We start from the raw sequence: 13,346 nt of genomic DNA, 5'->3' as shown, positions 1-13,346 counted from the left end.
TTTTTTTTTTTTTTTTGAGTTGGAGTCTCACTCGATCACCCAGACTGGAGTGCAGTGGCCGCTCCCGGTCACTGCAGCCTCAACCTGCTGGGCTCCGGTGATCCTTCTGCCTAAGCCTTCCAAGTAGGCGAGTGTTACCACACCCGGCTAACTTTTTGGTTTATTGTAGAGATGAGGTTTTGCCAAGTTGCCCAGGCAGGTCGCAAATCCACAGGCTCAAGCAATCCACTCACCTCGGCCTCCCAAAGCACTGGGATTACAGGCTGAGTCACCAAGCCTGGCCAAAATTTCTATTATTTTAATACTCAGGAAGATTTTAAAAAGTAGATAGTTATTGGAATTAAGATGGCACAATAGATCTTGCATTTGACATTGTCTAAGCCTGGCATTTTGTTACAGGTAATAATTTGATATTTTCAATTTCTTTCATGGTTATTGGCATATTTTGTTTTGATTTCTTCTTAAATCAATTTTGTCAATCTATATTTTCCTGGGAAACAATCTTCACTGTAAAGAAGTTTAGCATTGCATATGTGTCAGTCAGGGTCCAAGAGAAACTGGATGGCAAGTTCAGGATGTGATCATTCCAGGAGTGTCTATTGACATAGAGACTATTTAACCAGGTGTAGGTGCAGGGGAACTGACAAGGGTCAGGGCAGTAATGTGGGGCTGGTAGCAGAGCCTGGGCCTGAAGGGTGAGTCAGGTGGGCCGTGCTACCAGAAGCAGCGATATTTGGCTGGGGACATACAACCATCCCGAAGGCGAGAACAAGCCAAGAGAATAAATCCTTTAACATCTCTCTCCCTCCCTCCCTCCTGGGACGCCCCACTGGCTAAACCCAGCTGGAAAGCAGAGGGCCAGGAGCTTCTAAAATGAAGTCCACATGAAGTGAAGAGTAAATCTGGAAGGAAGAGATCTCCAACATATCTATGAATAAGCACTCTTTTCTAATTTGAGATTCACTGTCACAGTATTTTCAATGTTCTTTTCTTGTTTCGTTTTGGTGGAGGTCTATTTTAATTTCCCCCCCAAGAAATCAGCTACTGGATTTTTGTTGATCAGTTCTCTTTCAAAATATTCTAATCCATTAATTTTTTGCCGTTATCACTATTAATTCCTTTCTCCCATCTCCTTAGGTACATTCTGTTTTCTTTTTCTGGCTCCTTGAATTGACTGCTCCAAGTTAATTTAGTAACATTTTTTCCCCATGAGTCATAATAAAAAAATTTTTAAAAATGGTATGAATTTTCCTTTAAACATAGGTACAGTGTCTTTCTTAAATATTTTGCAATTAAATAACTATTGGTATAGTAGTTATTTGGGAGTGTGCTATAACAGGTTCAAATGGTTATTTTTAAAATTCAAAGTTTTACTATTAATTTCCTGGTGTATTGCAGCATGGCTGTAAACAATGTCTGTTTTGAGGGTACTAGAAGTAGTTGTAGTTTGTTTGGCCCAAAGATCAATATCCATGTGTCACATGTATGATTTGGATCTTCTGTACTGTTTTTTTTTGGCCCACTTGATCAGTGAAAAACAAATATGAGTTAAGAATTACCTAAAATTATTTTTCAGTCAATTTCTCCATTTTAACACAATATTTTTGGGCATTTAAAGTTCATAATAGTTGTCTCTTCACTATGGACTATAATCTTTGTCAATAGCAAATGAATCTTTCCTCACCTCATTTTGTATACTTCCCTGGAATTCTTCTATTTGCATCTTGATTAAAAAAATTCATATTTTTGGGAGTCTGCTTTTGCCAGAATTACCTCTGCTCATTCTTTGATCTTTTGTTTCACTTTGCTTTAAATATGTTTGAGAATGTCTGTATTGGTAAGAGTGTAGTTTAAGCAATTTAAATTTATTGTTATAAATAATCTATTTGGCTTTACTTCTAGTCATTTTATTCTTTTTGATTTTTTAAATGATTTTTGTTGCTTTCTTTGTTTTCTGGTTCTGTTATACAGGTTTGTATTTTCTTTGTATTAATCTTCTATATTTTGGGAGTATGTATTTTCTTTAAAATTCCACTAGTGGTTACCTTCAAACTAAAAAAAACCAAACATTAACTCACAGTTCTCTAAAAATCTAAATAGTACTTTTTGTGTTTTGATATGCCATAGCCCCTTCTCTCACATCTCTCTCTCGACCAATTCTTTTCCCTCTTTAGTATCATCTGGAGTTTTGGTTCCAGGTTATGATTATTACATGATCCTATTTTGTGTTATGTATTCTTCTGTAATCATTTTTGGTATGTGCATTTAGTTTTGTAGCCTGCTTTACAATTATTTAATTTGTCTTTATTTTAGCTGGGTTGCATGTACACCACCTGTACTTTAAGTCATTTCTTCCACAGATATTTATCATGGTCCTGCTAGAAGTCAGGGATTGTGTTATGTCTGTGTGTTATGATAGCAAGCTCCACCGTCACAGGACCTTACAGTCTCAAACAACAACAAGACAGGTGCTATGATATATGGTGGGGAAAAAAACAAGGTGCTAGACCTGTATTTTTGATGGGTGGTGAGCTGGTTAGGGAAAGACTTCTGGAGGAAGTGACATTCAAGCTGAGCCCTGGTTATGGCGTAGGGGTTAACAGGCCAACAAAAGGCATGGAGAGTTTTGGGGAGAAGAGTGTTCTAGGCAGAGAAAACATTATGCCAAGTTTGGGAGGTGAGAAGGAACAAATAATGTTGGCTGGGCACGGAGTTTGACATAGGGAGTGTTGAGAAATGAAACAGGAAAGTAGGAGCCAGATCCTGAAGAGCATCATCTGCCATGAGAAGGAGGCTGACTTTTATCTTGAGGACACAGGGGAACACTTGAGGGGTTATGAGTGGAGGAGTGATAGGATCCAATGTTAATTTTAGAAATATCACCACGGCTGAATGTGAAGATTTAGGGGAGGCAGAGAGTCCATTAAAGAAGATGTTTCTGCAATCTAGGGGAGAAACGAAGGATGCAGTCGGGATGAAGGAGGAGATTTTGAGATAGATTTTAGGAGTAGAGTTGAGAGAATCTGGGGACTGACTTTCTCATTCCTGAGTTCTTCTTTAATGTCATCTTTTTTGTCGGTTGCAGTACATTCACCCCCACTAGCCATTAGCCCCACCACTTAACCCGTACCACCCTTCTCAGGAGCACCAACCATCTGGCCACAGCCCATGGTCAATGCTCTGCCTTGCCTTACTTGCTGTAGCAGTCATGTTGGATACAGTTAATGATATCTTCCACCTTGATGCATTCTTCACTTGGCTCCAGGAAGGCACAATTTGATTTCTTCTCCCACCTCACTGGCTGTTCTTCCTCAGTTTCCTGGGCTGCTTTCTCATCACTCCATCTTTCTGATGTTGGACTGCCCTGGCTTCTAGTCCTTGATCCTCTTCTTTTTTCTGTTTACTCTGACTCCCTGGTGGTCCTACTTGGGTTCCTGGCTTTAAATACCACCCACATGCCACAGACCCTAGAAAGTCTATCTCCAGGTCAGTCAAATCTCTCTCTCTCAAACAATGGGCTTGAAGATTCAACTGCTTACTCAATATTCCCCCTTGGCTGTATCTCACATTCAACAAGTCAAAAACTGAACTCCCTAGTTCACCCGGGCCCAATCTGCTGCTCTATCTATAACATTCCCCAACTCAGGGAATGGCCAAGTCATCCTTCTAGTCTCTTAGGCTGAAAGCCTTGGAGGCACTTTTGACTCCTTTTTCTCTCACATTCCACATCCACTCTTTAAAGAAATCCCATTGGCATTGCCTCTAAAATATATCCAAAATTAGATCACCCTTGACCCACACCACTATCATCCCTCATGTGGACTATGGCAACATTCTCCTAACTTATTTCTCACTATATTATCCTCCTTAAGTATTTTCTCAACACAGCAACCAGAAGGATCTTTACAAAATGTCAGGTATGTCACACCTCTCCTCAAACCCCTTCAATGGTCAAAGTCATTACAGTGTCCTACAAGTGGCCGGGCTTGGTGGCTCAGCCTGTAATCCCACACTTTGGGAGGCCAAGGTGAATGAATTGCCTGAGCCCAGGGGTTCAAGACCCACCTAGGCAACTTGGCGAGACCTCATCTCTATAATAAATCCAAAAAGTTAGCCAGGCATGGTAGCGCGCACCTGTAGTTCCAGCTAGTTGGAAGTTTATTGTAGAGATGAGGTGGAAGGATCGCTGGAGCCCAGCAAGTTGAGGCTGCGGTGGTTGGGAGTATGCCACTGCATTCCAATCTGGGTGACAGAGTGAGACTCCAACTCAAAAAAAATAAAAATAAAAATGAAAATAAAAACAATGTCCTACTAGACTCTGTGCAACCAGTGCTCCCTCCCCTCCCACTTCTGATCTTGTCTCCAATGACTGTCCCACCAGCTCTTTTCACCTTTAGCTACACTGGTTCCCCCTGGTTCTGAGCACAGGGCAGGCCCACTCCAGCCTTAGGTCACCTGATAGGCTGCTTCTCTGCTGGGCTGCTCTTCTCTAGACATCTGCACTGTGGATCCTCCAACTCTCTCAAGTCTTTGTCCAAAGTCACTCAACCTAACTACCCAATTTAAAATTACAACTGCCTCCCACCACCTTCTTTCCTCTATAGTTCTTATCCCTTTATTGGCTTACGTGTTTTTTGTTTTTTTTTTTTTGAGTTGGAGTCTCACTCTGTTGCCTGGACTCAAGTGCAGTGGCTGCTCCCAGCCACTGCAGCCTTGACCTGCTGGGCTCTGGCGATCCTTCACCTCAGTCTTCCAAGTAGCTGGAACTACAGGTGCACGCTACCACGCCCGGCTGATTTTTTGATTTATTATAGAGATGAGGTCTCGCCAAGTTGCCCAGGCAGGTCTCGAACCCACAGGCTCAGGCAATCCACTCACCTCAGCCTACCAAAGCGTGGGATTACAGGCTGAGCCACCGAGCCTGGTTTATTGGCTTACTTGTTATACTCATGTTTAATGTCTATCTTCCCAGTTAGAATGTAAGTTCCACGCTGGCAGGAGTACTTTTTTCTCTGACCTGTTCATCCATTTATCCCAAGCACCTAGTATGTTGCTAGTATGTGATTGGCACTCAATAAATAATTGTTGGATAAATAATAGATAAAAGTATTCTTCCTTTTCAAAAAGTACATCAGAAAGCTATATTTTATGAGCCATTGATATCTAAAAGTGTCTTTCTTTTGTCATCAAAATGAAAGTTATCTTGACTGAGTCCAAAATTCTAGTGTGAAGCTTTTCCTTTTAAAACTTGTAGATGATATTTCATTGTTTTATGTTAATATTGCAGCAGAAAAATCTGAGTCCTGCCTGATTTTTATTCCTTTATGAATAGGCTGTTTTATGTTTAAATGCTTTGCAAAATTTTTTTTCATGTCTTTTTAGAACATTTTTGCCAGAACGTATATAGATGTATGCCTCTCATCATTGATTTGCAGAGAACACCCATTCAACCTCTGACTTCGAGTTAAGACTTTTAGTGAAGCTAAGTTTTCTTCTAGTATGTCTTAGGTTATTATTTTGAGTCCATTTGTTCTAGGCTCTTCTGCAGTAACATCACTTATCTGTGAGTTGGCGCTCTACTCTCTGTCTCTCATGCCCATCACTTTCTCTTTCAGTTTCTTGGCTTTGTTCTTTTCTTTTGTGCTTAAGAAGAGCTATTAACATCAGTCAGTTCTCCTTTACAGTGAGCATTGGGGTTGACTTCTTAACAATCCAGATTCTTAGTTTAATCCAATCATGGTAATTCCATTCAGTTATTGGTTCAGGGAAGGGCAGGTTTAAGCCAAACAGAGATAATTTTGCAGCACTTCTTTAAAAAAAAAAAGGCAACTGGATATGACTGAGGAAACTGGCTGGCCATGTTGTTGCTAGAAGCCATCTTGTGACCAAGGGGGAATCATTCTGAGGACAAAGCTGACTCATTAAGGATGACAGAGCTGAGTTGGAAAGCACCTGGTTCTTTGATGACATCATCTGGACAGTGAAACAATCAATCCTGAAGATTGCTACTTCTTCACTTCTTGTAGTGTGAGATAAGAAGATAGATTTCCTTATCTAAACCTGTCTGAATTGGGTTTTTTGCTAATTGTGGCTGAAATAATTGGTATCAGAGTTCAATAGGGAAAAATAAACCACTCTAGGTTTTTTAATCAGAGACAATTTAACACATGGAATTGATTGTACAGGTAACCAAACTGCTGAGATGCCAATGAGGGGATGATAATCGATGACGCAGCCTAGAGATGAACAAAACAGAAAGCTGTCAATATTCTCAGAGCTAGTGGGACAATGGGATGAGGTGATCTTATCAGAGTCCAGAGGACGGGGCGCCTAGTGGAGGCTGGAACCACATCAAGTCAGGGGCTGCCTGGCGGGGCTGAGGTCACGAAGGGAGGAGCTGTCTGGTGGTTCATGGAGTAACAAAGGAGATGCAAGTACTACTGGAGAAGTTATACAAGGAAGATAAAATGGACGAGAAATATCCTGGCTTCTTAGTTCCTCCACACTCCAATTTCCCTGACGCCTCTCACTGGCTGAGCCTAACCACAAGTCAGCTAATAGGGGGCTCTGAGTTCAGCTTAGAGGGGCAGAACTTTCCCCCTACCCCTTCAGGATATAGAACAGAGCACAGGCACTGCAGGGAAGGACCTGAGGATACACAGGCACCTTAATGCATGTCACTGATTTGAGTCTTTATTTATGAGATAATGCTGCCTTTTCCTTATTTAATGTATAATTTGATCTATGAGTGTGCTCTTACTTTCTTGGTATAACATTTTTCTTTTTTGAGTCAGGTTCTTACTCTGTTGCCCAGACTGGAGTGCAGTGACACAATCACAGTTCACCACAGTCTTGACCTCCTGGGCTCAGGTGATCCTTCTGTCTCAGCCTTCCAAGTAGCTGGTACTACAGGTATGCATCACCATGCCCTACTAATCTTTAAATTATTTTTTGTGGAGACAAGGTTTTGCTATGTTTCTCAGGTGGGTCTCAATCTCCTGGGCTAAAGGGATCTGCTCAAAGTGCTGGTATTACAGGTGTGAGCCACTGTACCCAGTGTCTTGGTGTAATTTATCTCCTTCATCATTCTTTTCATGTCCTGCTGAATTTTCATCTTAACCTGTTCTGTTTTCATGGGTCACAGAAGCTATGTCTTCTTGCACTGCATAGAGGATGCCATACAATTCCTGGATTTTCTTCTGGATTGTATGCGAGAGAGATGGATTTCCTCTATATTTTCTGGAGGCTGTCTCACTTTTCTTTTTTGTCCCCTTTTCCTTCATGTATCCATTAATTTTTCTCCTTGTTCTTTTATGATTAAAGTGAGAACCAAGGTTTGTCAACATGCAGTGAAAGTCTGTGGTCCTGCTCTCTATCCACTTGGGAAACTGTGGAGGGACGGAGTGGAGGTAAGGGGTTAGGGGGCCGGGCCCATTCCCATTCCCAGATCCACAAATGGTGGATCTGAGCTCTGACCTGGAGGCCTCCTCTGGCCCCCTTCTTCTTGGTAGAGCCAACAGGCTGCTCTGCACTTTGCTCCATCTCCTCGAATGCATCTCCATGAGCATCCTCCACTGTCTGGCTGACGTTTTTGGGTAACATCTGCCTGGTTGCCTGGAAACTTATGACTGTGCAGCCTCAGAGAATGTCAGGCTTTCCTGGACTCAGACAGGAGCCTACTTTGTTGCTGTGTAATCCTTTCTCTTTCCCTCCCTTTCTGCCTTTCTTCCTTTCATCTATGTCTTCAATCATACTTTTAAGAGGTCAGAAACTTACTCTTTTAAAACTGGGCATAATATTGACATCATATGAATTATAATATCTGGTCACCTCCCAATCCCCAATTCTTTTTTCTTTTTTTAAATTATCAATTAAAAAAAAATCCATCATTGTCACCAAGTCAGGCTTAAGCAGGCTTTAGGGAAAAAGAGAAACAGAGCATGGGCACAGAGAGACTGAGCTACAGAGGGTCTGGCACAATCAAACATGTATCTTCCCAGCCAGCTTCAGCCCTTCCCACGTTTCACCTCACAATGTGCTTTTGATGTGTTGATGTTTCTGGCTTTCACAAGCCCCATGAACTTGCCATTTCTTCGTGCACAATGGTCGCTGATTCCAATCACCCCTCTTCTGTTTTGGGAGAAAATCACACCACTAAGAACAACTCACACTGGACCCCTGTGGATGGAGTCTGGCTCTATTTCTCTGGCACCCTGGGCCATTCTGGCTTCCTTGGGCCTTGTGAACCTTGACCCTCCAGCGACCCTCCAACTGGTCCTGTCACTTCTCTGTAGACCGCACACAACACAGAGTCACCCCAACACAGAGGACCCCTCCTAGGGAAGAGCTCCCCTCCCTCAGAGCCAAAGCACCACCTCCTCCCCACCCCACCCCCCACCCAGGTTACAGACTGTGACAGAGTCTTATTGCCTGTCTCTGGGAATTCATTTTCTGTCTCTCCTCTGTTCCACCTCTCTGGGGCTCCCTGCCCCTCCCCGTCCCTCTGCATCGTGCCCCCTCATGTTTGCCAGGCAGCTGGCTGCCTTCATTATTTTTACGCCAACACAGTTTAAAAATCTCCGCTGCCTCCTTGCTGTCTGCAGAGAGGCGGCTGCCACATTACTCTGACATGCTGATGTCATTAGTGTCCACACGCGCTCTCTTCAGCTAATGAGGCGGCAGAAAGAAAATTAAGGGGAAAAATCACACAGGCACACATTGCTTTATATGTAGATGGAGAAATAAAACAAGAACAAGGAAAACAGAGGCGCACTATTCCGCTCTCTTGTCTCCCTCCTCCCGCTGGGGGCTGGGTCCACATGCAGCTCTGGGGATACAGGAAATAGAGCCCTGGTTTTTGACGACTGCTACCCCAGGGCTCTTCCACTAAATATCCTGTGAAATTGGGGCAAATAGCTGAAGTTACTTCACCTAATTCTGTATTTAGGTAAGAAGAAAACATGAAAACATGAGGTCTCTATTTTCAGGACGGTTAATGTGCAGAAGGTAAGGCAAGACTAGAGACTTGCAGATGTTTCTAGTATCTGTTACTCTTGTCATCAACCTCCACCGCCCTGCTCAAGCTCTCTGCATCTCTTACCTGGACTGCCCAACAGCATGCGGTTTCCATCAGCCCTCTGTCCTGAGATGTTTGCTACACTTGAGAAATCCCAAAACACTATTTTGATGATGTCACCTCCTTCGCGTAGAATGATGCCACAGATTTCCATTGTTCCTAAGGTAAAAGCCCAAATTCTTAGCAGGGTCCCTGTCTAACTGTCCATCAGTTAGTACCCTCTTGCTGTTTTCTTACTGCACACATTGCAGTACTTATTCTGCCCCAGGACATATACCCATGCTGTCTGGAATGTTTGTCCTCCCTCTTCGCATAGCCTTAGCTCTGGGTTCACTCGTCATGAAACACTGTAACTTAAGGGGGCCTCTGACTGCCACCCCCACCCCTCACCTGCAAGGTCAAACTCTCCATTCAGCACTTTCAAGGTGGGGTGGGCCTTGGCTTTACAGTGCTTCTCACATTGGTGTGTGTGATTGTCTGGCCCATGGAACAGGCAGCTCCATCAGGGCAGGAAATATGTATACTCCTGTTCTTCATTGTAACTCCAGTACCAGAAAATGGTTGTTGAATGAATAATTATCTAAGCACTGAAGGGATGCCTGTGGGAAACATGCCTGCATGGTTTGGGGGAAATAATTCATCAGTGGTATTGTCCCTGCATTTCCCCAGCTGATGGGCAAGTTTGAGTTATTCACAAACAACCACGGGGGCATTTGGGGAAAGTGCCTTGGGAAAATAGCACAAAATAGGGGGCAGGGTGGGAGCATGCTGACTGCAAAGGAAAGGCTTCTGGAAGTGGGTCAGGTGATATTAGGGGACAAGTAAAGTTGGTCACTTAAACCCAGTAATGAGTCAAGGAGGTTCCTGTGGAGGAGGTAGGGGAGGGCAATGGTTTGAGTCTGGTCTTGCTGCTACTTTTTTTTTTCAGAGATGGGATCTGGCTCTGTCACCCAGGCTGGAGTACAGTAGCAAGATCATAGCTCACTGAAGCCTTGAACTCCTGGGCTCAAGCAATCTTCCTGCCTCAGCCTCCCGAGCAGTGGGGACAATAGGTGCATGCCACCATACCCGACATTTTAGCTCCTTGACTTTAGTGAGGTCATATCCCATCTTGGAGTGGGATGGACATAATGTATTTCTCTTTGGTGTGCCAACATTTTCTGGAGTTGAACCAGAAATGTCCTCTTCAAAGAGGTGGGATGAGCAAAGCAGTGCTTCCCAGAAAAAGATAAAACAGAGCTTTATCACTGTTTCATGAGTTTGTCTTCCAGGTAGGGAAGGGACAGAAGGAGAGAAACTTGAGCAAAGCCCTTGATGCCAGATCAAGCATCCCACCCACAAAGTCACTTTGTGATAGGTGCCACACAAGTTTGGAGTCATGTCTGTCTGTGTGTTTCTCTGCCCCTGCCTGTTCTGCTCCAGACCTGGCTGCACCGGTCCTGACACCCTCCAGAATCCCACCCTGGCTGTGGCCTGTTACCTGCGCCTGTCCTGGCATCCCGTGTCTCTGCTTCTGGTGTTAACTAGTGGTCAACTGGGCAGAAAGACCTGGCGTTGTCAACATGCTGGCTTCGGAAGTTGTGACACCGCTTTGATTTTCGCGGCAGAGCACTGCGCACGGCTCGGATGGCTGCTTCGTGTCCGCCTGCCGTGGGGACGGTGCCTTTGTCTGGGCATGGGGGAACTGTGATTTATGTCACAAGCTCGCTGTGAAACCTTTTGCCTCAGTAATTCTGAGCTCCATGGGTGTCTCTTTACATCTATTTAAAGTACAGCTGCTGCCCACGGACGGCGTGCTCTGTGACATTGCTGGTGGCTCCGTGCTCGCCTCGCCATGGCGCCCGAGTCGCGCCTGCCGAGCATCTTTGTGGCCCGTTGTGGTGTGTTTGCTGTACACTCTGCAGGGCTGCTGAGCCGAGTCGGGCCTGTCCCTTTGATGTCACGCGTGGCGATTAGACCCCTTCCTGGGTGGAGCACTCACGGGGGGCCTGGGTGGAAGAAGACGCTGTCTGAGGCTTTCCAGAGTGTCTGCTCCGGTTGTGCTGGGGCAAGGCTACAACATCACAGACACTTCTGCCTTTGCTTAGAGGATTCTAAGTGGTAAATGCGTCTCCATAGCCATCTGCTCCTGGCTAGGCATGGAGGTGCCCCCTAGAGGTTTGGGGAGAATCTCAGTGCAGATGGGTTGGATCCTTATTTCTAAAGATTTGCCCAGGGTGCTGGAATCTCTTTCATTCATTCATTCAGCTAACACTGATTGAAGGTCTGCACTTGCCTGCACTGTGTTATGTATAGGGGACACAATGGTGGGTAATGCTTTTTGGTGAAAGCCTCAAGGTTTTAAGATTTCTCAAGGAGACTCCGACTCCTTCCACAACTGGTGTGGAACTGACTGGAGCTTTGTTGGCCCGAGCTATAACAAATAGCCCCAGACCTACCCCTGGCCTGAATGAAGGATGACTGCACCCATTCCTTTGTGACTGACATAGTATTGGGGATCTCAGAATAGGCCCCTGAGGACCCAGAGGGGAGGCACTGTGCCCTGTCCCACATCAAGGTTGGGGGGAAATCCTTACAGCCCTGGAGACAGAGTTCAGGCGCTAACCTGTGGCGCTGCCCCTAGGACTTGAAAACCAGGTCAGCGGTCACTCAAATTGAAATGATTTCCGGGCTAAAAAGAATGGTTTCTGGGCACAATTGAAATATATTGACTGTTTTTATTTTTCTTTAAGAGAAATGGCCTCCGTTATTTTCTACTTGTGGTCCATCCTGTAAAGACTGTTTCTCTCTTCATTCTTTATGCAGTTTCATGGGACAAAGGTTTTGGTTTTAATGCAGACATGATGTGTATTGGAAGGGCAGTGGGTGAGTCTTATTTCCATGTTATAAGTTGGTGAACTAAGCCTGCTAGTGGTGGAAGATGTTAAAATGCAAATTATAAATACATATATGAGAGATAAGAGTTGCAAAATATAAAAATGCTGGCATTTCTTCCCTTTCAAGAGCCCATCATGTGGAAATCACTACATTAGTAGAGAATTATTCAAAGAGAGTGTGAGACAGCGTCAGAAAAGTGTCATCCTGCTTGTCAAGTAAGGAAACACTTAGGGTATTGTCTTGGTAGATTTTCCATGTTCACCCAACCTTTTATAGACACAGTCTTTACTCTGAATGCATCTATAATACAAAGTTAGCATTTGAGAGAAATGTGTGAATCTTACTGTCTCAGATCATCTACAATACTACCCTTTTGAATATTAGCTTTTCAGTTCTTCGTTCAAAGCTTACCAGGTCAAAAGATGTCTCTTGCCTATGAGTGGTGAGTTTTGGTTGATGGGAATAATATTAACATTAAACACACCCAAAATTTACTTCTAATGGCATGATGTCCTTTCCATGAAGGCTTTTAGGGAGGACAGTCTCTCATCCCAATCAATATTTTGGGAACTTTTCTTTTGAAAAAACTTTGTCTTACGGATATTTTCTTTGGTGAGAAATCTTTATCCTTTATCATTATTATTTCAGGGCAGATCTGACAGGTGGACCAAGTAACAAGTTGCTCAGAGTCAATCTGCAAGGATGAACCAGCTGAATGGGGTAAGGTCCCCACAGATCTCCTGTGATCCCCTGTGATCTGGACAGGGCACTTCACCTGGTTGAAACCCAGGTAGAACGAGAATATCATCTGCCTCGTGTATTTCACAGCAGTGTGGTGAGGACTGAATGAGAGAAATTTGCAAGCGTAGAAGGTGCTATCATTAATAAGGTGGATGATCAGATTGGGTAATTTTGTTTCAGATCAAATGCCAGATGCGACAAGAGACTGACTTTCATCGTTCTGAAAATTACTCCAAAAGATGAGCTGCCAAAATATTTTGAGCCATGACTGCATCATCGAAATAAGTGCTTGGCGTCTGTCCCCCAGGTGACTTCGTTGAAAGGAGACAGTCTTGACACTCAACCTATTAATCTTCTAGTGACTCTATCCAGAAGACGTCTAGGCCCTAGATCCTCAAAGTGTGGTTCCCAAGACTGGCAGTCTCATCCTCACCTGGAAGCTTGTTAGAAATGCAGACTTTCCCACCCAAGACCCACCCCGCCCACCATCAGAATCTGCATTTTAACAAGTCTCCAGGGTGTGCCTGGGCCCCCTACAGTCCGACAGCACCGCATGCAACCCAGCTCCCGGGCCGGGTCTCTGCTGTGCAAAGCTGCAGGGATGGTGCGTGCCAGCCCGGCCGGGTCCCGCCTTACCTTGGGGAAGGCGTCG

The 13,346-nt window shown here is 44.3% G+C and overlaps 1 protein-coding gene across 1 annotated transcript in view; it reads right to left on the bottom strand.

Moving 5' to 3' along the window:
* ASB18 (ankyrin repeat and SOCS box containing 18) overlaps positions 1–13,346 on the bottom strand; it is a 68,785-nt gene that overhangs the window by 5,365 nt on the left and 50,074 nt on the right. The window contains exons 5-7 of the mRNA XM_021710733.1: positions 10,835–11,007; positions 10,625–10,745; positions 8,028–8,130 (exon numbers count right to left, since the gene is read on the bottom strand). Coding sequence (XP_021566408.1) covers positions 8,028–8,130; positions 10,625–10,745; positions 10,835–11,007 — 397 coding nt within the window. The remainder of the gene's footprint in view (positions 1–8,027; positions 8,131–10,624; positions 10,746–10,834; positions 11,008–13,346) is intronic.

The sequence above is a fragment of the Carlito syrichta genome, unplaced genomic scaffold, assembly GCF_000164805.1.
Source record: "Carlito syrichta isolate Samal-C Ts95f unplaced genomic scaffold, Tarsius_syrichta-2.0.1 Scaffold298871, whole genome shotgun sequence".
NCBI lineage: Eukaryota > Metazoa > Chordata > Mammalia > Primates > Tarsiidae > Carlito > Carlito syrichta.
This window is presented reverse-complemented; position numbering and strand designations above follow the sequence as displayed.